This window comes from Sus scrofa, chromosome 9, assembly GCF_000003025.6.
Source record: "Sus scrofa isolate TJ Tabasco breed Duroc chromosome 9, Sscrofa11.1, whole genome shotgun sequence".
NCBI lineage: Eukaryota > Metazoa > Chordata > Mammalia > Artiodactyla > Suidae > Sus > Sus scrofa.
The window spans coordinates 57,087,042-57,113,738 of record NC_010451.4 but is presented as its reverse complement, the minus strand read 5'-3'; the positions used below and the strand labels follow the sequence as shown (position 1 = coordinate 57,113,738).

General features: G+C 54.0%; 1 protein-coding gene across 1 annotated transcript; it reads left to right on the top strand.

Moving 5' to 3' along the window:
* Positions 662 to 23,426, top strand: ADAMTS8 (ADAM metallopeptidase with thrombospondin type 1 motif 8). Its single transcript, XM_003130083.4, has 9 exons — positions 662 to 4,372; positions 11,865 to 12,104; positions 12,918 to 13,053; positions 13,580 to 13,747; positions 14,768 to 15,069; positions 17,259 to 17,442; positions 19,805 to 19,977; positions 20,106 to 20,281; positions 21,947 to 23,426. The coding sequence occupies exons 1-9, from the start codon at positions 3,263 to 3,265 to the stop codon at positions 22,515 to 22,517; spliced, it is 3,060 nt and encodes a 1,019-aa protein (XP_003130131.2). The 5' UTR covers positions 662 to 3,262; the 3' UTR covers positions 22,518 to 23,426.

Here is a 26,697-nt window from a genome sequence, read left to right as displayed (position 1 = left end):
CTAAGCAAGTCATCTGACCTCTCTAAACCTATTTCTGTATATGTAGGATGCCTTTTGAGAGGATTGTCATGATGGTAAAGTGAATTTATGTTTGCAAGCTGTTCGGCACAGTGCCGAGACCACAGCTAGCAGTCAAAACATGGATGCTGTTATTACAGAGGATTTAATGGAAATTAAATTTAAATGAGTCCTAGGACAACACCTGGCCCAGAGTAAGCACTCACTTTTGACAACAACAACAGCAATAAAATATGAATTGCAAATGAAATTCGAAAGCAATACTTTTTTTTTTTTTTTAATCTTCATGCAGGGGGTACCACAACATTTTAGGGAAAAGTGTTCTGCTGATTATGTGCCTTAAAGCCACTGAAACCTCTGCATTTCTGTTTCTTCTCTACAAAATTCGAGTGGAAGTGGATCAGACAGCTACTAATGTGTCTTCTGGTTGGAAGGAAATCCTAGAGAATATCAGAGCTTAGGATACATTATAAATGTATAATATATACTCTATAAAACTAGTGAGAAACTAAGAAATAACTAGTTACTAATAGTATAAGTTAATTAGAATCCTAAAATGTGCTACCTGTATTATAGGGTACTATAAACATAAAAGTCCTTTAATTACTTAAGGACTAAGTAAATAATAAATAATTGCTACATACAGAATTAAAGACAGGCACAGATATTTTAATTTTCACATTTTATACACTTTCCCCCTCATATTTAGAGCAAGAAATTATGTTAAACTTCTTACTTCACATGAATCGCAGATCTTGAGTCTAAATAATCCCACATTCCAAATTTGAGCCCCCCACCAATTAATGCTGCTTTACTGTAATTCAGAGGCCAGCAAACTGTTTCTGCAAAGGGTCAGATAGTTAATACACTTTAGGTGCACTTAATCCTGCTCTTATAGCATAAGAACAGCCGATGTGTAGGTGAATGACCGCAGTCACTTTCCAATAAAACATTATTTATGGACACTGAAATGTGAATTTCATGTCATTTTCAAGCATTGTGAAATTTTACTATTCTTTTTCATTTTTTTTTCAATCATTTTAAAAAAGCATCCTTGGCTATACAAAAACAGGCAGCGTGCAGGATTTAGCCCACAGGCCGTAGTTTGCCAAGCTCTGCTGTAATTATATATTTTGGGAAAGAACACGGTAACGTAGGAAATCCACAACTGGCGGATACCCCTCTGGGATTTTTCACTGGTTGGCCGTTGTCTTGCTGTACTGTCTTTACCGGCCATTCTCCCAAGGGCTTTCATCACAAGCCAGGGACCCCCTTCCCAGTCCCAGCATCCAGGGCAGTAGGTGGACGCACAGCTACGCTAAGTGTGACACCTTGAGGACACAGTGTGAGTGGCAGGCACCATCCTGGAGTTACCAGCAAGGCATGTATGCCTACTGGGAAGAGTGAACCCAGGAAGGCAGAGGGAGGCCAGCCACGCATAAAGAGCCCAAAGTCCGCTACGCGACCTCTCTCCAAAGGAGCTTCCAAAGAGCAGTCTTTGGGGGCATTTTATTCTATTGGAAAAAACAAGAACGACATCCAGAGCCTTCCCAGCTGAGACCTGGGGGCCCAAGACATTGAAGACTTCCCTGATTTGGTTAAGGCTCCTGCCTGCAGCCATTAATACACACCCGGGGGGAGGAGAACCAGGCACAACCCTTCCTCCCTCTCCTCTCAAATGCTCTCAAAGGAGAAAGAAGGAAAAGGTACAGACCAAATTGCTATTGAAAATCATGAGTTGTGCTCTACTCGGGGGAATGGCGAATAGGGGGCTTTGAGAAGCAAAGAAATGTTACAACAGGCCTGAAGCAAATGGGATTACTCACTGCCTGCCGGGTCAGACTCCCCCAGGGCGATTATGCTGCTGTGCTGGGATGAAGTGTTTTGCTCATTTTTGGAAAAGGATTGAAGAGGCCATTCTTTCCATTCCCCTGCCTCCAGAAGTGCTTCCCCGAAACATCTTATCTTGTAAATTATCCAGGGAAGAAGATTCGGCAGCATGCTAGGCTAGAAAGCTTATCCTTCCTTCCATCTAATTCAAAGTTTCTGAGAAAGCAGAGAGAGGGAATGCTCAGAGGGAATGTGCCAGGACTTGCCCTGGGATTCTTGAGAGTCTGTGAGGGGCTCCTCTTCAGGGGTAACAAGCCCTGAGAGTCTCATTTTCCTAATGCTCCTGCACAGATGGTAACAGAAGGGCATGGGCTAAAACGTAGCAGGGGCGACCCAGTGGCAGGCACCCCAACCCAGGCAGGGAACTGGTGACCAGCGAAGAACTTAGCAGTCCTGATCCCCAGGTATGCATGCTGACAGCTCAGAGCCTGTACTTAGAGTAGAGGACCCGCAGTCCAGCCCAGCCTTGTGGCGGTAGGACTGGGGTGCCAGGAAGTGCTCTCTTTGGTGCTCTGAGAGAGGACTGTAGAACATGCCACCCTCTCTGGGGGGGTTTCAGCTCCCTCCCATCCCAGCGGTAGGTGACACTGTGGGACGACTGGTATCCACAGCCATGGGCAGTGCAGTGAGGGGGTCATGTCCGTCCCCCCCCCAACCCCGACAGTTGAGCTCCATAGCAGTTGAGTCTTCAGGGCCAGACATGCAGCTCCTGGACCTCTGCTGCACTCCTAGCCAAGAGCTTACTTGCCCGGGGGGGTGATTCGACTTTGCTTACATCTCCCCTCAGTAATTAACTCCCGTGCCAGGCTCTGCCCCCCTGCGCCCACCAAGCAGTAACCCAGTCCTTGTTGCCTTAACCAGGACTTAGCCAACCAGGTTGGATACTGTTTGCCCCCATCTCAAGCTTGGGGTGAAATGGGGTTTTTAGCCGAAGAGCATGGTTTTAGTAAGACCTTTCCCACCTCCATCTTTTGCTTTACAATGAAAAGCTCTGGAACCTTCTCTGAAGACTTCTGCACAGTCAGGTCCCCGGAGTGACACCGTCACTGGGGCCAATGCAGGGGCCTCTTCCATGGCCTCACAGGAGGTAGTGGTTGGGGTCTCCCAAGCATGCTGCCTAAAGGGCCTGTCCAGCATTGGAGGAGTTAATGTGGGAGTGCGTAAAGCAAAGGGGAAAAAAGTTGGAGTTGACACTTGGGAGGGGGGGAGAGAGCGAGTCCCGCTGACTTCTGATTGGTTTTACATTTCATCCAAAATTTTTTTCCTCTCCTCTCTCGCTCCCTCTTTTCAGTTTCTCTCTCTGATCCCAGGGGAGGGGAAACGGGAATAGTGAGAGATCAAAAATAAACCTCTTATGTCAAAGCCGGGAAGGAAGTATAAATACGAAGGGCTCGGCAGCCCACTCGGTGCTTCCCGGGGTGGGGAGGAGGCAGGCGCGGAGGACGCGCACGCGGCTCGGACGCCAGTTGCTCGCGCTCTGCTGGGCGGGAGGGCGCGGGAGCAGCGGCAGCGGCAGTGCCAGCCCGAGGGGCCGTTCGGGGACCGCTGCCGCCAGGCACCCACAGGCCACGCGGCCGGCCGGACGCCCGAGCTCCTTGCGGCGGGGACCGCAGGTCGGCTGCCCGCACCTGCCCGCGCCGGGCCCGCTTCTTCCGTCTCCCGCGCCGCAGCCGCAGCCCCCATGCCCCGCGCCGCCCCCGGGTGGCCGCCGCTCCTGCTGCTGCTGCTGCTGCTGCTGCTGTTATTAGTGTTGCTGCTGCCGCCGCTCGCCCTCGGCGCTCCAACCCGGCCCGGCGAGGGGGAGCCGGCCTCGGCGCTGGTGGTGCCCACGCGGTTGCCGGGCGGCGCCGGCGAGCTTGCGCTCCACCTGTCCGCCTTCGGCCGCGGCTTCGTGCTGCGCCTGGAGCCCGACGCCAGCTTCCTGGCGCCCGAGTTCAAGATCGAGCGTCTGGGGGGCTCCGGCGGGGCGGCCGGGGGCGAGCGGGAGCTGCGCGACTGCTTCTTCTCCGGCACGGTGAACGGGGAGCCCGAGTCGCTGGCGGCCGTCAGCCTGTGCCGCGGGCTGAGCGGCTCCTTCCTGCTGGACGGCGAGGAGTTCACCATCCAGCCGCAGGGCGCGGGGGACTCCCTGCAGCAGCCTCACCGCCTGCAGCGCTGGGGGCCGGGGCGCGCTGCCGCCGAAGCCCAGCCCCTGCTCAGAGCGCCCGAGTGGGAGGCGGAGAAGGGAGAAGAGGGTCAGAGGCAGGAGACAGGAGCCGGCGCGCAGGAGGAAGAGGAGGAGGAAGAGGAAGGGGAAAAGGAGAACGAGGAGAGCGAAGAAGAGGAGGCAGGAGGTGCCACCGAGTTGCCACCGACGCTGGGGGCCACGAGTAGGACCAAGCGGTTTGTGTCTGAGGCTCGCTTCGTGGAAACGCTGCTGGTGGCGGATGCGTCCATGGTTGCCTTCTATGGAGCCGACCTGCAGGTAGGACTGGCTTTGCCCTGAGATCCCAGTTACCTCCAAGACTCTCCAAATTCTTCCCTTTCCAGCCCCTCTGAGAAAACCCTTCACTTCCTCACCCCAAATCAGGAAATGTCCTTTCTGAGAAACTGCGGTAACACCTTTCTTGACCGCTGATACCTGGGCCACCTACTGCTCCTCCCACTAGGCCCCTTCCAGCTTAAGATGGAGGTTCTGGGCTTCCTCCTCTCTGTTCCCTCCATCCCTCACATCTTGAACTGAAAATGGGTTTTGAAGCATCCCTACCCCAAACACCTGCCTCTCCCAACAGAGATGATAAGTGAACACTTTGGAAGAACATCCACCCCAGCCTTGGTTTCTCAGCCCTCTCCTGTCTCCAGACCTGAGGCTCCCAAGGGAAGGCAGCTGCGATGGAAAGATTCCCTTTGCCTGCAAAACTGAGGCTGCCATGAGTAAAAGATGTTGTTTGCAGGGAGCTGAACCTGGAAAGGGGCTGCCCAACTTCTGTGTGCCCAGCTGGTTCTGATCAGGGGCGTGGACACCTTGCCAACCTGGCGCTCAGCCCTGGCAGAACTTGGCAGTGCCAGCATCAGCGCAATAAGGGAAGGGAACAGAATTTCTGCCTGGGGGCTCAGCCCAGGAAACTAAAGCTTCAGTGGAAAAGGGGGGGAGAAGGGGGTGGGGATATGAACTCCTTTGGTGAATGTTCCTGGTGGAGCCAGAGCTATCCTTGGTCCACCTCAGCTGCCCTCTGCCCAGACACAGCTCTCTGCTGAGCTGGGGCAGGAAAACTGAGTCCAGGGGCAGCTCCTGTAGCCAGGCCATTTCCAACTAGATTCAAAGATGGTGCAAACTCAGCAGGAGGTGTGTTTGAAACCGTACACCTCACACCTCCCCCAGGACCAGGTGAAGCCTTACTTTCTCTTCCCCTGGGGAGCACAGAACCTGAGATGTGCCTGGTGGAGAACTGACCTGCCCAGAGGTCACAGTTCCTTGAAACAGGCACCCTGGCTGCTGCGGCAGCTCAGCTGATGCCTTTTCGGTGATGGCAGTCTTGGCTGGGACCCTGTTCTAGGCTCAGCCTGTCCCCAGCTGCTGGGAGCACTGTGTGCTTCAGCATCACCTGTGCAGAATAGACTAGATGAGGCACAGTTGGCCTTCCTGTTCCTCATCCCATCTTTCTCCCTCTGCAGTCACCAGGTAAAGCATTCTAGATGGAAGGTTGGAAAGAGCTGGAGGTGAAGGGTCCACGTGGCTGCTCCCCTGGCTACTGCCAGGGCTGATGAAAGCCCCAAGGCTCGTGTGCCTGTCCCAGTATTCACTTCTGCCAAGTGTGGGAAGGCAGCTTTGAGCCATCATCACCGTCTGCCCCATGGGCTGTGGGTCCAGGCCAATTAAGTATCTGCTTCCTCGCCTTCCATGAGATCAGGGGGAGGCACCAGCCACCTTCTCTGACTCCTTTTTCCAAGGCAGTCCTCGAGAGGGTGGCAGGTGGGGCTCCTCCCGCCTCAGGTGAAGAGAGCCATGCAGGGGAGGCGGTGGGGGATTCCTCAGAAAGTACATTCACTGCAAACCCAGACCTGAGGTGCTGAGCCCTCCCAGACACAGACTCCTTCCTGAAAGCTGCCTGAAACCCAAGAGGTGGGAAAGCCAACAAGAACACGGAGCAGCAGAAAAAGTAATTAATTGCTTTTCAGTCTTCAGGGCCAACATGTCCTCTCTGACGTTTTCCTACCATCTCACCCTCAGCTCAATGCCAGACACTTAAGAAACTGCGCATTTGCTTCAAGCACACATGCAACAGCTCCAGATGTCAGGGCCATCTGAAAGCAGACATGCTTGCGGCTGGGCACCAGGGTTCCCAGGCCGCTGATGCAGGAAGCTGGGTGGGGTTCTGCCCCAGACAAATTGGCTTTCTCTTCACAGAGCCACCCAGGAGCACTTCCACCCTTGGATGACTCCTGGCTGGATGTCCTATCTGCTCCCTTTCCACATACACAGACTTCTGGACCACTCACAGACACACACTTCTGCAGCAGCCAGCCCCTGCGGGTCAGGAGAGCCCGTCAGAATAGGCATCAGGCACCTGTGAAGGCCAAGGCCTTCTCCTGGGGTGGGATTTTGGTGGGGGTGGGGGTGTTACTCCCTTTCAGCAGAGTCAGCCCTGCCACCTCCCTCTTGACATCACTGCCTGCATCCTGCTGTCACCGTGCTAGGGTGTGGCAGGGGCTGAGACACAGCTGTTTCTAAGACTGACCACTGGCCCCTCTGTTCCAACTGCTCGCCAACTGTGGAGATGCCACAGAATAGACTTGACCTTCTCAGCTCCATCCCCTGGGCTTCCTCGTTCCCCAAGACCTTGCCTGCCCATGCCACCTCCTCAAATGGACTCTAGTTCTTTCCAAGTAACTCTCCAAGGATCCTCCTGGAGACTTCGTTCACACAGACAGAAGGTGCTTTGGGGTGTCCCAGCAACCAGAGAGTGTTATGAAGATGAAGGAAGACGTTCCCCCTCACCTGTGAAACACGGCACTTGGCCCAGGTAATCGATTCTAGTCTAAGCATCCATGTTGCTGCTTCAGGATGAGTCTCCTGGAAAGTTCAGCGCCATGCGAGGAAGCCACTCTGGGTGCATTGAATTTGCAGAGTGGTTTACAAGCATCATCTCAGTGGGAGTACCTGTGAGGGGGCAGAGGAAGAAAGTGCAGGTTACAGAGGATATGTGACTCCCTCCAGGTCACACTGCTAGTATGAGGCGGGGCTGGGTCTGCAGCTCAGGTCTCCTGAACCTGAGCACAGTGCTGGTTCACTGGCCAGGCCGCCTCTTTAGCACCAGGAGCATCTGTGACTCTGGCTCAGCCTAGCCCTGACACTCATCTGTGTTGTGGGAACGAGTCATTGAATCTAGAAGCCTAAAGGCGTCCACCATGAGAGGCCCAATCCTGAGAAGAAACCTTCAAGGCCGAGAGAAGGAATTAGCCCTGCGCAAGGCTGGTCTCACCGCTAAGCGACAAGGAAGTTTTCCAGACTCTGTACACTTGAGTTCACTTAATCCCTTGACAGAAGGGGCCCTGCCTCCCACCTTCTTATCTGGTTTCAGACTTCAGGAGCTCAGACAAAGGGGGCTTTCTGAAAGGAGGGACCACCTCGGAAGAGACCATTAACTCTGTCTGCATCCGGCTGCTGCTAATTGTTCCCTGGATGAAACTGGAGCGCGAAAGGAGAGAGTGGGGGCCAAGCAGTTCCCCGCCCTCAATCTGGAAAGCTGTGCACCGGCTGCAAGCTGAGCTTCTGAACTCTCTGCTTAGCAGGGAGGGTCCCACGCGTAGCACTCCTCATCCCCAGAGAATACCAGAGGAGCCCCAAGATTCAGGCCACTGGCAGGTGGTTTCAGGGAAGGGCTCAGTGATAGCCATTTCGTCTCCCCCTTACCCTTATCCTCTGGGTTTGAGAAGGTGTCCCGCAAAAGCCCTAATTCTAAAGTACCTCATACCCTCACATTGCCCAGCACTACCCCAGTCTAAGCCTGTTCTGGCATAATAATTAACAGCCTCCTTTTGCACTCTCAAAAGTGTCCTAGTTTGGATAATAACAGAAACAGATGCGTGCTCAAGTCTTCATGGGTGGAAGACGAATGTTGCATGCGTGTGAAGTAGGTTCCCCCACTGGCAAAAGACTGAGTCCTCTCCATCTCTGTCTGCAGCCATCAGAATGATCAACTGTATGAAGTATTTCCCAAAGAAAAGGCCCTAGTATTCAACGGTCTTTGATCTATCACTCCCCCCAAAGCCGGGTAGGAGGCAGGGCGGGGGTGCGGGGGTGGGGAGGGTGAGGCGCAATGTCAGGGGCACGCTGGCTTGTTTGCATGCTTTGGGTTTCTTTGGGCTTCGCTGTGGTTTCCTTGCAGCAGCAAAAATGAGTGGCAGTCAGTGCTGTGATAAAGCAATATAGACTTTGACGAGAAGTGGAAATGAGTGACCTTGAGCAAGTTACCCATTTCTCTGCACCTAGACTTCTTCACCAGCCTGACAGGAACAGCTATATCAATGTCCCAGCATTGTCTGGAGGAGATGGTAAGATACGGAAAGCACTCGACCCAGAGGTGGCACACAGTAGGTGCTCGGCAAAGCGTAGCTAATGCTGGAGTTGCCTTGGATGATGCATTTGTCACGGTAGGAGGGCAGGGCGGTCACACGCCATCACAGCCAGCCAGCCAGCGCTGTGTCTGCTGTGCTGTCCTGTGCAGCAGAGAGCCTGCTTTCAGCTCCCTCAGCCCAGACTATGTAAGTTCAACTCCTTGTGGTTCTGGCAACTGTGTGCTTTGGAGAGGGAGCCTCGCCCCTCCGCTGCTTGCAGAACAAGGAAGGATGAAGGACAGCCATGCCAGAACCCTCTCTTTTCTCCATCTCTTCTTTCCTCTCCCTTTGCCCCCTCCCCCTCCCCAGCCATCTCAGACCACCTCCCCACCCCACCCCCGCCAAGAGATGCCAGATGGGAAACTGACAGACCGTTGCTGAGCTCAAGAGGTTGCTATGCTACTACTCTTCCTCCCCCAGGCGTGCTGCGAGGAGAGCGCTGGACCCACGGAATGAAGAGCAAATGAGCAGAGTGTAGGGATGACATTCTGAGCAGAAGGAGCTGCGGGAGATGCCTCTGGCCCAGGCCCAGCCTTCCCCAGATTCCCACTACAGTTAGCCTTGGCTGTGTGGGAGTTCCGAGGGAGGATCCTCCTTGTTTATATCTCAGAAAATCAGAGGGCTTCGCCCTAGCCTAGCTGGTGGGGTGTTTTTTCTCTCCTCCAAGTCCCAGGGTGACCAGTGAAGGAGACTCCCTGAAAAGTACCTGCATTTCCTAATAAGAATCAAGGGCAGGCGATGCCCAGGTCATTCAAGAGCAGGGCTGTGTGACCACCCCAGCCGAGCTGGCCACGGGCCCCACCCAATATCCTGGTTGTGCGAAGTTGTCTGTGGGGGGGTTCCCAACTGTAGCCCACAGCCCACACTGGGGTGGTCACAGAGAGCTGTAGATAGACACCAGGTGATGGAGCGAGACAGCTGACCTCTTGACCGGCTCCTGGGCCCGCGTCTGTGGAACTGAAAGTCGGGCCTGCCCTCCTGACCCAGGAGATGGGCTGAGAAGCTGGGCTCAGACTCAAGGCGGCCCACCTGCCCAGGCCCAGTGGCCCTTCCTCCAGGAAACTCAGATGCATGGGCACTCCTGCCACTGTTCCTCAGAGGAGCTGAGGAGCAGGGCTTCCCATCCCCCAGTGCTCAGTGGGACGAGAGAGGAGGAGAGGGGAGTCAGACCAGGACTGGGGACTTTAACAGAAAACTCTGGAAGACACAGTCCTGGCAGCTCTCTTGCAATGGAAATTATCTTCTGAGAAAGAGGCCAGATGGACCTTCAGACATCCATACATCTAACCCACTGCCTCAGAGAAAACAACTCTCAGGCTGGCTCAGTCCAACTTTACTCCATGTCTGAAGGAGATGCTTTGAGCTCCCTGAACACAAAGGAGGGGACTGAGAACCTCGGCGCTGAGGAGCACCCCGCCACGGGACGCTCCGTGCAGCAGTGTGCACCCTGAGCCTTTGGTTTCCAGTGGGGACATGCCCATTGCACCGTTTCTGCTCAGTCTGACCGATCGGGCAGCTTAGGAACCGGGCCCATCTTAAACCTTAGGTCTTTGGTTCCTTACTTTCAGTCCAAGCCCTGAGCAGCTGGCATCTCTTCTCTTCACACCTGCTGTGTAAGACATCATCTCCCCATCATCTCTCCTGGTGGAGTTGGCACTCAAAGGAAGCCCTCTGGTGAGGAGAGATGCAGATTGTCTCAGAAGAAGTTCCAAGGGCTGGCCCTGCTCCTTCCTAGGGCAGGAGACTGGGAGACTCTTCCTGCCCCACAAGAAGCAGTGGAGGAAGTAGCCCCAGCAAGCTGCCACTCCTCAGCCCTCACCCCCAATTGCATAATGATGTGATTGCTTGTGTTTCCCTTAGGAATCCAGCTCCAGGAGCGAGTGCCAAGTTTCAGCTTTGCTGATAAGGTGTTTACATCAGCCTAAACATAGCTGGAGTGCTTGACTTGCTCAGTAACCTGCCAACCCCTGTTTGTAGGGCTTACAAAATATCTGGCTTGTTGCCTGCGAGGTGAACAGACAGATCCCATTCACAAATACTGGGATTTGTCTGGAACTCCCACACATGGCCTCAGCCCATGGAATGTCCCTCTCTAGCCTTTCATCCTTCTCTTCCCTTCTTCTACTCCCACCTTCCAGACCACAGGAGGGAAGAAAGAGAGGCTCCAGGAGGTGGTGCCCTAGGGAACAGGGAGCAGGGCTGCCCACACTGCTGGCCAAAGGCCTGCAGGCCCCTGCCCCCTTTGTCTCTGGCTCTGCAAAGTCATCCAAGAGAGGACTGACGTCTCAAGGTCCCCGAGGCAGCAGAGTGAGCCCTAATCCAGCCTCCCCTCAAGCTGGGGAACAGCTGGAAGCCCAGGGGCAGAGCAGAGGCCAAACACCAAGTCAACCCCTTCAGCTGGCCTCAGTGGGATGGAAGCAGTGGGGGCCTGGGAACCTGGGTTTCACTGTGGCCCATATTTTCTCATGCCCCAGACAGGAGTTCACCCTTCAAGGCTATCCAGGCAGGAGCCAGGAGGCCAGCGCTGGAAAGCTAGTGAGAAGAACGTAGACTTGGAAACAGGCAGGCCTGGGCTGGCACCCCAGCTTTAGGAGCTGCGCCACCTGAGACAGGCTGTTTAGCTTGCGTGAAGCCCTGCTTCCTCCCTGGTGAAGTGGCGATGACAATCCCACTTCCCAGAGTTTGTGTGAGCACTCAATGAGGTGCTCACCTCAATAGGGAACTGTTGTCAGAAGTGACTGTTAAGGAAGCATTCCCATCCTGGAGAGTAGGGCTCACCCCAGCAGACATCAGGAAATTTCTAAGAGGGAAATTCTACCAACCTTGAGCACTCAGATAGTTGCTGCTGGGCCAAGAGCAGAGAGAGGGCAGGTGGCTGGCAGGGAGAGGGTGGGTGTCAAGGTTAGAAATAACCAGTGCAGTCCAGTAGAACTTTCAGTGGTGATGGAAACATTCTGTCCGCTCCATCCAACGCAGTAGCCACAAGCCCTAGGTGGCTCATGATGCGCTTGAAATGTGGCCAGTGTGGCAGGGAAATTATGATATTAATTTTATTGAATTTTAGTGGATTTAGCTATCCATGGCCACACATGGCTGGTCAGGATGTTGAATGCACAAGCTTTGGAATCAGGAGTTCTGGGTTCACACGTAGCTGCACATTCATTAGCTCTGGGATGGTGGGCCAGTCTCTTACTTGCACGGTGAAGGGAAATAATGCTGGGGCCCTGGGGGTTTTGTGAGTCTTCACCAAGATGCCGTTTACCAAGGTCAAGTGCAGAGCCGAGCACTCAGAGTGCATGACTCAGGGTGACGATAGGGCTGGAAGGTTTACTCCTCACTCTCCACTCCTCCTTCCCCAGAACCACATCCTGACGCTGATGTCCATGGCAGCCCGCATCTACAAGCACCCCAGCATCAGGAACTCCATCAACCTGATGGTGGTGAAAGTGCTGATCGTGGAGGACGAGAAGTGGGGCCCGGAGGTGTCCGACAACGGCGGGCTGACGCTGCGCAACTTCTGCAGCTGGCAGCGGCGCTTCAACCAGCCCAGTGACCGGCACCCTGAGCACTTTGACACGGCCATCCTGCTCACCAGACAGGTCCTGGCCCCCAGAAACTGGGCGGGAGGGGGGGGGAAGGCCCAGGCTGCCCAAACATAGTCCCAGCTGGACACCAGCAGCCTCATGTGGATGCCGAGGAGAAGGTCACGGGGACAAGTGTGAGGTATTTGCAAGGGAAGGAGAGGAATCTCGGAAGGGCTCTTTGCCAGAGGTTTGTGACCAGCTGTCTGCTGAGGTCATAACAAGAGGAAACGGGCTCAAACTGCCCAGTGAGGGATGTGCAGTGGGAACTAAGAAGAGGCCCATCTACGGAGGGGGTGAAACCCGGGGGGCAGGGAGCCTGGGTGTCCTCAGGACTTCTCCAAATCAGAAGGCTGCCCACCCCCCGGGGCTGGTTTAAACAGATCACTTCCTGAAGGCTAGCGAGTGTGATCCCATGTGCCCGACCCTGCTCACCCCTGAGGCAAGCACTGCGTTTTTAGCCCCACTTTTCAGCTGGGGAGACCCAGGCACAGAGCAGCCACCCTTAGACAAGCTATTTAACTTGCGTGACCCTCCACGCCCTCATCTGTGAAATGGGGATGACAATCCCTGCTTCCCAGAGTCTCTGTGAGCATTCCTGTGGTGACCTCGAAGTCAGGCCCTGGGCAGGGTCTACACCCTTAACCACGCCCAGGACAGACTTTCCAAGCCACGGGCAGCCCCAGGACATGCCTATGCGGAAGGAGAAGGGACCTCTGTGAAGAAATAGGGAGTTGGATTCAAACATTTCTTTCACCCCTGGAGGCGCAGGAATAGGCAGGGTCTCTGTCCTATGTCTGTGCTCATGTCTCGCTCTCTCTCCTCGAGCAGAACTTCTGTGGAAAGGAGGGCATGTGTGACACTCTGGGCGTGGCAGACATCGGCACCATCTGTGACCCCGGCAAGAGCTGCTCTGTGATCGAGGATGAGGGCCTGCAGGCGGCCTACACTCTGGCCCATGAGCTCGGTAAGGCTCGCCACACTGGGGGCCACACGTGCTGGGCTGGGGCAGGAGCACTTGCCAGCCGGGCTTCAAAGCGAGTGCTGTCCTGGCACGGGCCCTCGTCATCTGGCAGAGCGACTGTGCCGAGCGCCCTGCACTGGCCAGTCCCCTCCCCTGCCAAGCACGGGACCAACACATCAAGGGTCGTCATCAGAGATCCCCGGGGAAATGCCAGAACACAGAAGGCATGCTCGGGTAGAGCAGTGAGGCTTCTGGAAGGTCGCTGCAAAGACAGTGCCATGGAAGCAAGTGTGTGCCTGAGGGGGAGGTGAATCGGGACAGGCTGGGCCATGACATGAAGGGACTTCAGTGTTCCTGGTTCTGTGGAAAGCTTCCTGGGAGAGGAGAGTGCGGGCAGAGTGAAGCCAGCGGGTTCTTTGAGGAACAGGCGGGTGGGGCCCCCATGAGGACCTGGCAGCCAGCTGGGCCTTCACACACACACCATCTGTCCTGTGAAGACAGTGTGTGGACCGGCTCTCGTCTTCCCCAGGGCACGTCCTCAGCATGCCCCATGACGACTCCAAGCCCTGTGCTCGGCTCTTCGGGCCCTTGGGCAAGCACCATATGATGGCGCCCCTCTTCATCCACCTCAACAAGACGCTGCCCTGGTCCCCCTGCAGCGCCATGTACCTCACAGAGCTCCTCGACAGCGGGCACGGTAGGTCCCCCAAGCTTCTCGCTGCTTCTCCCTGGCCAGCCGTGACTGCCACGCTGCTTCCAGCTGAGTCCCAGAGCATCGTGGACACTTGGGCTGGGCCACCTCCCTGGGCCACAGGGTTCTGACGCTCCACAGCACATGCTCTTCCAGCCCATCTTCCAGCAGCCTCTGTCTGGGGCCAGTTTAGAGTATTCCAGTTTCGATTATTGGAAGTAGGTCTGAGAAGCTCTGCCTGGAGGAGGTGGGTTTGAACAGACCTGGAAGGAGCGGAAGAAGTTTTGTCTCGCAGAGGAGTGAAGGGAGCTTCGGGCTGGAACGATAGTCATAGCGTGGAAGTGGCAGAGGCAGGAAATGCCCCGTGAGAGCAAGGACTGGGGCAAGGTGCCTGGCGAAGGGAGCTCGACTTGTTGAGTGAAGCAGTGAAAACACAGTTGATCCTAGATTCTTGATACGAAAATAATAGATTATCTAAACATCAATACTTTGGCTTTATTTCTCCTGGCATGGTTTTTAACAGCCCCTTTACATCCCTAATTACACTGCGATGTAGAATAGTGTTATGATTAGCTGGTATTCCCTAGGCAAACACTGAATGCGTGTAAGAGGTTCTGGATAACAAAAGAAATTCAGTCCCTAAAAAAAAATTGCTACTGATAGTCAAACATTGGATGAGCTTTCTTTTTTTTTTTTTTTTTGCTTTTTAGGGCCACACCCATGGCATATGGAGGTTCCCAAGCTAGGGGTCCAATCGGAACTACAGCTGCTGGCCTACACCACAGCTCCACAGCAACGCCAGATCCTTAACCCACTGAGCGAGGCCAGGGATCGAACCCACAACCTCATGGTTCCTAGTCGGATTCATTTCTGCTGCACCACAACGGGAACCCCTGGATGAGCTTTCTGTAGACAACCGAGTGTTGACAGTTTCTAGATTTGAGGTCAAGGACACCTTGAGTGTGATGTGGCAGGAAGCAAGCCCCTGCGCCTTATTTCTGTTCCTCTCCTTCCTCCATTCCTCAGGAGACTGTCTCCTGGACGCCCCCACTTCGGCCCTGCCCCTCCCAACAGACCTCCCAGGCCGCAGGGCCCTCTATGATCTGGACCAACAGTGCAAGCAGATCTTTGGGCTGGGATTCCGCCACTGCCCCAACACATCTGCGCAGGATATCTGCGCCCAGCTCTGGTGCCACATGGATGGCGCAGAGCCCCTCTGCCATACGAAGAACGGCAGCCTGCCCTGGGCCGATGGGACGCCCTGTGGGCCCGGGCGCCTCTGCTGGGATGGCAGCTGTTTGCCTGAGGAGGAAGTGGAGAAGCCCAAGGTGAGGGATGGCCACTTGGGGAGCGGCGGGTGGCGGGGGAGGTGGAGAAAAGGGGGAGGGCCATTTTCAAGGAAGAAGCCACACTTGAGAGCCATGAGCTAAGACACTTTGGGCCACGTGCAACTATGACTTCTAAGTAAGATCATTCCTTTTTTTTTTTTTTTTTTGGTCTTTTTAGGGCTGCACCCACGGCCTATGGAAGTTCCCAGGCTAGGGGTTGAATTGGAGCTGCAGCTGTTGGCCTACACCACAGCCACAGCAATGCCAGATCTGAGCCACATCTGTGACCTACACCGAAGCTCACAGTAACACCGGATCCTTAATCCATTGAGCAAGGCCAGGGATCAAACCCACATCCTCATGGATACAGTCGGGTTTGTAACTGCTGAGCCACAGTGGAAACTTCAAAATCATTCATCTTTTGACAAAGCAAAGGGTATTTATCCAAATGTGAGAGGAGCTACTCAGAGAAGATGGGTAATGCCAGCAGGTCTCCAGGCTTTTGGGGAATTGCCGTGGAGTGGCCCCAAGGCCTGTGACGATTGGTGATAGGTGTGAAACACTCCAGCACAAGACCCGTAGTGGGCACTCAATAACCAGGAGCCATGGTGAATTCTATTGTAAACAGATAGCATGGCAGCAGAGGAAGGACAGCCAATCAGGAACTGAGGGTATTTATATCCTACCCAAGTTTGAGCTGAATTCACAGCCAGAGGTCAGGACAGTGAGAGTAACCATGGGAACTCCCCTCACGGAGGAGTCAGAATCACCTCTCACCAGGCAGAGGAAACTTGGCCCAGGACAGGGTAAACTTACGAGGAAAAGCAAGCAATGCCAGTGAGAGTTTTTAAATGATTTGCTCTTAATACTTCCAATCCAAGCCTGATCACATTTCTCTAGCTGCAAGTCACTGAGCCATCTATGAAACAGCCTCTGCGGGGTTCGCAGCCTGGGCCGGGCCCAGCTCTGAATCCCCAGGGTGGCCTGCAGGCTCACCCTCCAGAGGGCTGTCCTCAGCAGCATGTCCTTTGCACTGAGGCCTAGGAGCCTCCCTGGCTGGGTAGGTCACACGCTTCTTCGAAGCCTGAGCTGGGACAGGCTTCACAGATTCACTCTTAGCCCCCGCCCATCCTGACACTGAGCTGCTCCCAGTTTTGTGCTGTAACATGTGCTTCATGTGTTACTAGGGGGGGCAGGCGGGGACGGGGCCCAGCACCAGAGCCAGGCTCAATATAGGGAAAGGTGGACATAAAATGATCACCAGATGATGTTTATCATCTATTTTGAAGAATAAAAGACAGATCATAAAATACTATTTATATAGGACAAAATCATATCTGCGGAAAATAAAAACATGGCATCTTCCTGATTATACAGTCAGAGCAAAGTACAAGAGCATATTGATGAAAATCACATCAGTGGTTTCATCTGGGTAGTGGTATTTCCTTAAGTGTTAACTTCTCTTTTACACTTTTCCGTATTTTTTACTTTCTACATGAGCACATGTGACTTTTGTAACTTTTTAAAATTTATTTTCATTTTGAAAACTGTGAACCCACCAAGGGCCTTGTCCCCAGGATCAGTTGTAAGGTTGGAAGCAACTCTGGGCATCCTCCTACCCTGGAACTGGTGGCTGGGAGACCAGAGATAATCCCTTTGGATCTGGACGTCTCAGCCTCAGCACTGGTGGCGCTGGCGCTACACACGTCTTGGTTTGAAGGGCTGTCTCGTCCGCTGTCAGATGCTTGTCTTTAGATGTGTCGCAGCACCTGGTCCTCTACCCACCTGAGGCTAGCAGCATATGCCCTCCCCCCCCTTGTGACAGCCTCGATGTCTCCAAACATTGCCAAGTGTCCCCAGAGGTCCAAACTGGTCCTGCCTGACAGAGAACTACCACCTTAGACTCAACCTTATTCCCATAAAAGTGTTTGATTCAACAACTCCGGTTGAGCACCTAGCAAAGGGCAAGGCCTTGTTTTAGGCACCAGGAGGGCAGCAGTGAGCAAAGCCAGCACAGAATGTGATCATGAAGCCGCAGTCACGCAGGCCACACAGTCACTGAACAAATGAATCAGGCAGTCTACCCAACTCCACGCACCGGGATGGGCATAACTAGGCAAGGACGTCACACCAAGCTCTGAGGCCTCCTCTCCTCTGCCCCCGACTCAGCATGCCCTTGTGTGTTGCAGCCCATGGTGGATGGAGGCTGGGCCCCGTGGGGACCCTGGGGAGAGTGTTCGCGGACCTGTGGAGGAGGAGTACAGTTTTCACACCGCGAGTGCAAGGACCCGGAGCCTCAGAACGGAGGGAGATACTGCCTGGGTCGGAGAGCCAAGTACCAGTCGTGCCACACAGAGGAGTGTCCCCCTGATGGTAATGCTGCCGTCAGAGCAGCGGCTAGGGTGCCTGCAGCAGATCTGCAGAGGAGTGGGGCGGTCTCCCGGGCCCAGAGCCTTCCTGGGACGCAGACATAAATGCGCTCTGCAAGGTACCAAGTTTTAGGACAGTGCAGCCACCCAGGACAGCTCTCGCTGTGCGGGGAGAGCCTGGCAAAGTCAAGGCGAGAAACTGCTCTAGTCTTCCAAGATGTAGAAATGGAGAATGTCACTCCCAACCAAACTCACTCAGCTAGAGCTGGGGGAGGGCTTTGCAGAGGGGCTAGTGTCTAGGATAATAATCCCCCCGGAGGCGTCTGAACCCTCCTCTGAGAATGGAAGCGTTTTCCAAAGCAAGTGTCAGAGCCAAACCTCCAATGTCTTTCCAGCCAACATCCAGCCCAGGCAGAGGGAAGATTTCTGAATCTGATTCTAGCTCACATTCCTTCTGAGAAGAGTTGCCCATCTTCCCTTGGTGCTGTGCCAGCTGCCTGACGGAACCTTCTAGGAGAGCAGCCTCGCCTCTGCCTCCTCTGGGCAGATCCCCCCAGTACCTGCTAGAAAGCACTGGCAATAACCCAGGCAGTGAGGGGCAGCGGGGAACTGGTGGGAGGGAGGCCTTTTTCCCACCATCCCACCCAGCTTCCCCTGCGCAGCTACGGGAAGTACTGGCAGGCAGCAAATGACAGCAGAGATTTAGAGAGGTTCGCCTGAGTGCAGAGGCGCACTGGCACTGGCGTGGTGTCTGACGAGGGGATAGGGGGGCTTTGCAGTTTTGCAAGATGGGGAAGATCAGTAATGGCACGAGGCTCTAGAAACCCTGCCCTGGAATTGTGAGTCTGCCTGGCACAGGGGTGAGGCATTCCCTGGGAGAAAGGAGGAGAGAGGGAGAAAGAGAGAGAAAGAGAAATGAATATAAGGCATGAGGTAGATGTGGGCAGCAGGTGATCCCATGATTTCAGGTGCACCAGGATCACCTCCATCAGTGAGCGTTTTGGTGCCTCTTGTGGGAGTAGAACTGGAAAAGGTGTTATAATGACATAAAAAGCACATTCTCTGTCCTTAAGCAATGTGCAGATCTTGTTAGAGATCCAAATCCCTTTTATAAAGCAACTAAAGTGCAATCTGTGAGACACAGACCCCGGGCTTATGAGGAATCCAGAGCAAGGAAAAGCCTGGGCTAGACAGAAGCTTCTTGGGGAGTCAGGGCTGAGCAGGGCCTGAAGGACTGGGAGGAGGTGTGGGAGGACATGCTAGGGTGGGGCTCTGATCCCCCAGGTGCTTTGGGGCAGAGAGGACCAGCTTCTCCAGGCCAGGTAAGGTGCATGGAAGCTAAAACAGCATTAGGAGGCTCTCTGTGCCAGCTGTCCCATCAGGTGACCTGGGGAGCTTTTCCAAACACAGAGAGCCAGGGCCCTCGGATGTCCTGATTCAGAATCTCAGGAGGAGGGCACGGCCACCTGTGATTTGAAGTCCCCATGGGCCATGGAGATGTACAACTGAGGCAAAGAACTTCAGTAGTAAGGGCAGGTTGAACTTCAGGATTGTGAAAGGGAAAAAAAACCCAGGTCATACGTCAGACAGACTATTCAGGAAGCAGCATGCAGCAGAGGAGACGGGCACTGAGTCTTACGTGAAACCATAAGGCCAAGGCTTGTGAAAGGTGGACTGAGATGCTGAGAATGGGGCGGAGACATTTCAAATCACAGGTTGTTGTCCTGAATAGTGCATAGGACCTAATGGCAATTTGGAAATAGTGGATGTAGAGGCTCAGATGTTTGGAAGATAGCAGGGTTCCAGTCTCAGGCCAGAATGTGGTAGCATCACCAGTTCATGGAGGAACCATGTGGAATTGGGCCTTGCGAGCTGGGGGTGATCAAATGCCTGCGAATGGAGTGCCCTATAGATGCCTGGAATTATAGCAAGTGGGGTGTAGAGGTATAAATCTGGGAGCCCCTGGCCACACGTCTAGTGTCACCAAGAAGTCAAGCACAATGAGCTGAGCGAAGCTCCCAAAATATAACTCCATGGGTCTTTCTCTGCCTTCCAAGCTTACTGAATTGTCCCTTGTTCCCACCTGAGTTTATCCTTCTGTAATGTAGAATTAAGATCTTTCCCAAATGAAAAGGCTCTTTCCCAGGAATCCCAGCTGAGGCTGGCTGCTCCTTTCCTTGCCCCATGAGTAGGGGCCTTGGTTGGTGTCTTGGAAAGTTGGACCCAGGTGACACTGGACCTGCGACCTGGAGTTGGGTGGAGTCCAGGAGGAAGAAAGGTGCCCAGAGTTCTGGCCTTTCTCCAGCAGCTTCCTCCCTTCTTCAGCTCAGCGTTGTTAACTCCACGCCCTCTTGTACTCTTTTCAGGGAAAAGCTTCAGGGAGCAGCAGTGTGAGAAGTACAACGCCTACAACTACACAGACTTGGAAGGGAACCTCCTGCAGTGGGTCCCCAAGTACGCGGGGGTGTCTCCCCGAGACCGCTGCAAGTTGTTCTGCCGAGCCCGGGGGCGGAGTGAGTTCAAAGTGTTCGAGGCCAAGGTGAGGATCCCCGCCTGGAACTCAGATCCACAGGCGGGGAGGAAGGCCACCTGGCCCGAGCCCACGTTTGGGCTGCATCCGGCTCACCATCCCTCCTCTGCCCTCCCCTCTCCCCCCGCCTGCTGCAGGTGGTTGATGGCACCCTGTGTGGGCCCGAGACTCTGGCCATCTGTGTCCGGGGCCAGTGTGTCAAGGCTGGCTGTGACCACGTGGTGGACTCGCCTAGGAAGCTGGACAAATGTGGGGTGTGTGGGGGCAAAGGCAACTCGTGCAGGAAGGTCTCCGGTTCCCTCAACCCCTCCAGGTGGGTCTCCCCAGGAGTTCTGTCCCCAGCTGCAAGAACGGACACATGCGGACGGAATGGGCCCACGTTTGGATTGTGGCTGCCCCTTCATACCTGTGGAACACTGAGCTTTGGTGCCTGTCTAAACACCGGCATCCTCTCCATCTCAGAGTCATGGCGAGGAGTCACGAGATGGGTCTGGCCCATGGAGGGGGCGGCTCTCAGGGCAGCCGGAGGCCACATGGGTCCGGATGTATCATCTCTGAGTCAGTGGGCAATAGAGCTACGCTGAGTAACCAGGACCTTTGCCAGAAAGCAGCTCTTCCAGGCCTGTTTTGGGAAATCATTTTCATCCTATACCTGGCGAGTCCTGCCCTTTCCGCAGGTGGATCTTCAGAGAGAGGGGCACACAGAGGGGAGGCCTTGGCGGTTTCAGGGCTTCATGAATCTCAGCACTCCAGATGCTTTCTCACACTTCAAAGCTCATGTGCATAAAGTCCCTGTATTTAAGTGCTTTCACTTCTGTGGCCTAAAATAAGTGGCCTGTTCCTAAAACAGTCTGTCAGGGCCAAGACCATTATTTCCCATTTTCAGATGAAGAAGCTAAGGCACAAAGAGATTGTACGACTCTTCTGGCGTCACAGAAATAGGTAACGGCGGCCAGAAGAGAGCCAGGTGTCTTCCTTCCTGGGTTGTTTCTTTTCTGCCCCTGCACACACTTCCTGGAGAGGAAGGACAAGGGCCTAGAGGCCAACCTGTACCCCCTGCCGCCTCTCTCAGTCTCTCTCATCTCCTCAGCCTCCAATAACCGAATCTTCGTACTGCAGACAACTCGGGGGTTTTCTCAAATTTAACTCAAAGGATGTAGGAAAAAGAATCGGGTGTGGGGTGTTCAGGCACTGGGTCCCCTCCTGGCACTCTCTCAGGCATTAGACACGTGGCCCTGGGGGTGGTTTCACAGCTGCTCCACTGGGTGTAAGGCAAGGATAGCAACCTCTTCACTTTCTTCCCAGCCTAAGAAACCCACATGCACTAATCTCAGAAAAGAAGACTAAGAACTAGCTTTCTCCAGCCCACTTAAAGCCCCAGACCTATGATAAAGTTGAAACATTTTCTCCAAACGGCACCCCAACCCCCCAGATGGCCCAGCTCGTGGTGCTGGGCACACCCAAAAGAAGCCCCTCAGAGCGGGCTGTCACACCCCGGCTCCTGCCTTAGAGCCATACTAACCAAATACCAGGAACTGATCGACCCCAGGAGGTGGAGGGAGGCGTCCATCGGGTCGGATTCTGGAATGCGCGTGTGGAACACATTTTTCCACATGGATTTGAGCTCTGGGTATGAGAGTGGCCAAGCAGAGTTTATACCAGTGCAAAGAGCTGCATGTGTCCGAGCCAAGAGCCCAGGTTTGGCAGCAACGATGCAGCTTTCACACCCTCTGGGCTGGCTTCCCCTCTGTGCTGTTGTCAAGACCTAAACTCCAAACATGTGAAACAGAGCTGCCAGGCAAAGCAAAAACCCCAACGCACAAAGCCTCAGCAGCTAATTTATTTGAGACATTGGGGTGACTACTTCCTTATTTTCTAGTGCAGCCCTTTGCCCACCCCCAGTCGCCACATGCTGACCCCCTGAGTACCAGGCTAAGGAGCCACTGGTCCTGAGGGTATCTTTCTGTTCCTCTCATAGCTATGGCTACAATGACATCGTCACCATCCCAGCTGGTGCCACCAACATTGACGTGAAACAGCGGAGCCATCCAGGGGTCCAGAACGACGGCAACTACCTGGCCTTGAAGACCGCTGACGGGCAGTACCTGCTCAATGGAAACCTGGCCATCTCTGCCATAGAACAGGACATCCTGGTGAAGGGGACCATCCTCAAGTACAGTGGTTCCATCGCCACCCTGGAGCGGCTGCAGAGCTTCCGGCCCCTGCCAGAGCCTCTGACTGTGCAGCTCCTAACAGTCCCTGGGGAGGTCTTTCCCCCCAAAGTCAAATATACCTTCTTTGTCCCAAATGACGTGAACTTCAGCATACAGAGCAGCAAAGAGAGAGCGACCACCAACGTCATCCAGCCTCTGCTCAACGCGCAGTGGGTCCTGGGGGACTGGTCTGAGTGCTCCAGCAGCTGCGGGGCTGGCTGGCAACGGCGGGCTGTGGAATGCCTCGATCCCAGCGGCCAGGCCTCCACCACCTGCGATGAGGCCCTGAAGCCTGAGGATGCCAAGCCCTGTGGAAGCCAGCCCTGCCCCCTGTGATCCAGTGGGTGGGCCAAGCTCGTGCTCATGGACTTGGGGTGTGGGAGGCAGACAAGGGTTGCACTGCGGTGACCCCACCTCCGGAGGTGGCATGGCCCACCCAGGCCCGGCAGGGCCCCAGCCCCTCCGGTTGGCATGAATCCATAAGGGGGAGGGAAGGAGAGGAGACACAGCAGATGTTAAAGTCTACTACCTAGTGGGTTGAACCTTGTTTGGGTTCAAGTAGAGGGCATAGGTTAAAAGGTAAAGAGTATACTTATTGACCCAAACAGGAGACTCGGTCAGCCTGTTTGCAAAGGACTAGCAAAGTTAAATGAAAACATTTTTTCTACTTGGTTCCCTCGATAAATAATCTACCTCAGAGGGGAAACAAATTAGTAAGAGATGTGGAGTAGGGTGGATGGTGTGTCAAAGCAAGCTCTGTAGCTGTGCCCCGAGCGGTCTTCAGAAATGACCTGGACGATCTTGGTATTAAGCCGTAGCCTGGAGGGCTGCAGGCCCCAGGATCGTGGAGAGCCCTGTGTTCTCAGGCTCCCACCTGCTGGGGTGGATCCATGTCAAGTATTTATGCAAATGTGTCTCTGAACTAAAGTGTGATCTTGTGCCAATGGAGTGGTCTGACCTGGCTCGGTATTTCTTTGGAAAGGGCAGGGGACCCAGGACCCAAAGACAGAGGCTGAAACTAGGTCAGCTCACCTTGAGCACCTGCAGGGCAGCTGGCACCTTGCCTGCGTCTCTGTGGGCGTCCCCCTGAGTTCCGGTGCCTGCGGAGTCCAGCTCATTTGGGCAATTCTCCATCTGCATAATCTAGACAACTGGTTCCCAAACTTTAGTGGGCATTAGGGTCATCTAAAGGACCGCTTGGAGAAAAATAAATAAATAAGAAAATAAAGGACTGCTCGAAACAGATGGCTCAGCCCCACCCCGAGAGTTTCTGATTCAGTGGGTCAGAGGCCTGCATTTCTAGCAAGATGGAGGCTGCTAGGTTGGGGACCACCCTTTAAGAACCTCTGCCTTAGGTGGAACTTCCAACTCTGGGGTAACAAAGGTTTTTCAGTGTCTCTGGGCTCCTTATTCCTGAGGAAGACTTTCCCATTCCACTCTGCGCATGTCCCCCTCCTCACGTTTACATACCGACCAGCCAGAGATACCAGATTCTCTTAGCATCTGAGGAGCACTGCACCTGTTTCCAAGTGACATCATCCAATGACCTCAGCCCCATCTCTCCACACCAGATGTCATCCCCATCTCACAATGCTTTTGACCCAGGCAGACTGCAGTTGTCTCAATCAGCCCTTTTATACGGAACGGCTTTCCCCGCCAGCCACCTGAAACCTCCCTGATGGCCTCCAAAATCCCATCTTCCCTCCATATCATCTCATCTCTCCCCAGCTCAGGGGAGGCCCCCAGCTCATCTTCCATATGGTCTGGGGTGGGGGAGCTTAGTCCTTGGTCATAGTGGGTAAGAAGGAATAGGCAGCATCAAGAAATGACGTTCTAGTGAAAAGGAGGAAAATATCTGAATCTGCATCTTTCATTTTTCCATCATGGTTGACGGCCTGTCCTTCCTTTAGCTTTTTTTTTTTTTTTTTTTTTTTTGTCTTTTTAGGGCTGCACCCTCGGCATATGGAGGTTCCTAGGTTAGGGGTCGAATTGGAGCTGTAACTGCCAGCCTACACCACAGCCACAGCAACAAGGGATCTGAGCTGCCTCTGTGACCTTCACCACAGCTCACAGCAATGCCGGATCTTCAACCCACTGAGCAAGGCCAGGGATCAAACGCCCATCCTCATGGACATTAGTCAGGTTCATTAACCACTGAACCATAATGGGAACTCCCTTCCTTTAGCTTTCTCTCAAGACCCCTTCAAATAAAAAATGGCCTGGGCAGAGAGGAGGCCACATGGAGCCCTGCGTGAATGAGGAAAAGGTGCCCACGGGGAGGATTCGGGCCATTGGGCAGAGGCAGGGCAAGCAGAGTTTCAAGCCCTCCCGTGCCCTCAGCCAGTTGGTCATCCGTGTGTGGTATACACTTTACGCAGTGGCCGTGGACCTGCTGACTACATTTCCCTGACTGCTGGCTCCTTAGTGAGTGGGAGGCCAGGCTTACCTAAGCATAAACAAGCACACACACAGGCATGTTGATGATGACTAGTAAAACCAGATTAGTCCTTGCTGTGCACCAGCTTTATGGAGATTGATTTTATGTTTCTGCAACTCTTCACCTCCTTCTGTTTCTCATTCTCCCCAAAATAATCAAGGCCAAGTGTGTCCCCATTAACTGCCCACGCCAGTCCAGCTGTGCCATCCCTACTGCCTGCATCATTACCAGGCACAGAGTTTGCCCTGGAGTTCAGCTGGCAGCAGAGCTGCTGATGTGCAAAGCAGAATGGAATCCGGCTTGGCTCTTCCTTGCTGTGTGGGCTCGGCGAGGCTCACAGAATACATACTTGTTTGTGTCTGGAAACTCAACAGCTGCAGCTCAGGGACTCAGAAAACAGATCTGCAGAGAAAGACCGTGCCATCGTTTCCCCCCAGCCTACCGCGACCACCCTTCTAGCCCGGAGAGGGGAAGACTGCATTTCCTCTGCTGAGAGCTGGCATTTTCAAGCTAGAGTTCCTGATGGAAATAGTACCGGTGCCTCCTCATAAAAGTCCCTGAGGCCCTGACTCGGCAGCTAACTTGGTCATTCCCATGATCCTCTGAGCTCCTGCCAGAAATATTTCAAAGGGGGTAGGTTTGCATCAAAGTTCTTCCATCCTTGAGATAACTGAGTCCTTGTCTGGAATTCATTCTCTGCCCTTTATTTCCCCGTAGCTGACGAGAGAGTTTTGTGAATTTACAGAAGTATGCAACATTACTGTTCCCCAACCCATTTTAGCAAATCGCCCCTCTCTCCCAGGGACATTTTCCAGGGATGATGGACCATCTTGCCATCAGTGCCACTCCTTGCTCTCTGACGATGTCTATTAGGTTTTCGATCCTTTGTGTTCGGGCATTTGACCAAGTGGGCCCTCTTCCTGAGGACCCTCCCTTCTTCCTGGCATCTGAACATGAGTTCTTCTTGCCATCCCTCTGGAGCCCTCTTCATTTTTCCCAAGCCTTTCCCCTACCACCCTACCACCACCAAAAGAAAAAGAAAAAGAAAAAAAGACAGGAAGAATAGGAATGTTCTTCAAAGTACATTGTCTTGAATTGGCTTGATAGCTCCATGTGTCCAGCAAATAGAGTGGCTCTGTTGCACCTGCATTCTCGGGTCTGTGAAGCGAGGCAGGGTACTGCCACGTGCTAGGCCTTCACACATGGCCCAAGAGCCTCAGTGTCCGAGGGTCCCCTGGTCACAAAGACACTCTGAGCCCACGTCAACCTCTGCTCTGTGTCGCTGCTTCACCTCACCAAGCCCCACCTGGAAGCAGCGGCGTTGCCTTGGCTGTTGGGGGATTAGGAAAGGTTTATAGATAAGAGTAAACAGAAAGGAGGAATTTACCAAAGAGAATCACATGTAGTGCTCTCCTTGGATTTCCAGATTTCTCCTGCCACAGCCGCATCACTTCCTTTTGCCTCCTGGGTGAGTTGAAGCTAAATTTTTCAATACATGGCCAAAGTCAAACACAAGATAGGAGGAGCGTGATGAAGGCCATGAAGGCAGCATTTTAACCAGGTCAAATGATACCTACCCTCCTCCAGCCTGACCCTGCCCTGTGCAGAGTGGAGAGAAGTGTACACCCAGCAGCATCCGCCACCCCAATCCCACCGTGGGCTGGACACTCAGCCTGCCTGCGAGCCGCAGTGGCACCCCTGCCCTAGAAGAGTTGAAACCCAGGTCCGCTTGCCTGGGGTGGCCATTGGCCGCAGGACAGCACATCTTTCTAAGGAAGGACTCTTCCCCGTGGCCCTCCAGCTGAGCTTGCAACTTCAAGAAAGCTGCCTGCAGAATGTGAAGGAGAAGACACCAACCTAAGCCGACATTTTTGCTGGTTCAGTCGAGGTAATCACTGGAGACATTGCGGTCAGATGGACCTTTGGTATGAAACAATTCTAAACAAAAGGAAATAACACGCAAGAGGGACTGGAAGAGAGAGTGCTGAGTGAGCATGGCGGTTGGGTTGTGACCCCCAGCTGTCCCGGCTTTGCAGGCCCCACGCCAGCCCCTCCCAGGCACCTGTGTGCTTTCTAGGT

Excerpts from the sequence above, each read along its gene's own strand:
- ADAMTS8 (XM_003130083.4), top strand. The coding sequence starts at position 3,263 with ATGTCAAAGCCGGGAAGGAAGTATAAATACGAAGGGCTCGGCAGCCCA. Across the intron at positions 13,054-13,579 it reads CACTCTGGCCCATGAGCTCG|GGCACGTCCTCAGCATGCCC; the intron begins GTAAGGCTCGCC and ends CGTCTTCCCCAG. Across the intron at positions 15,070-17,258 it reads AGGAAGTGGAGAAGCCCAAG|CCCATGGTGGATGGAGGCTG; the intron begins GTGAGGGATGGC and ends TGTGTGTTGCAG.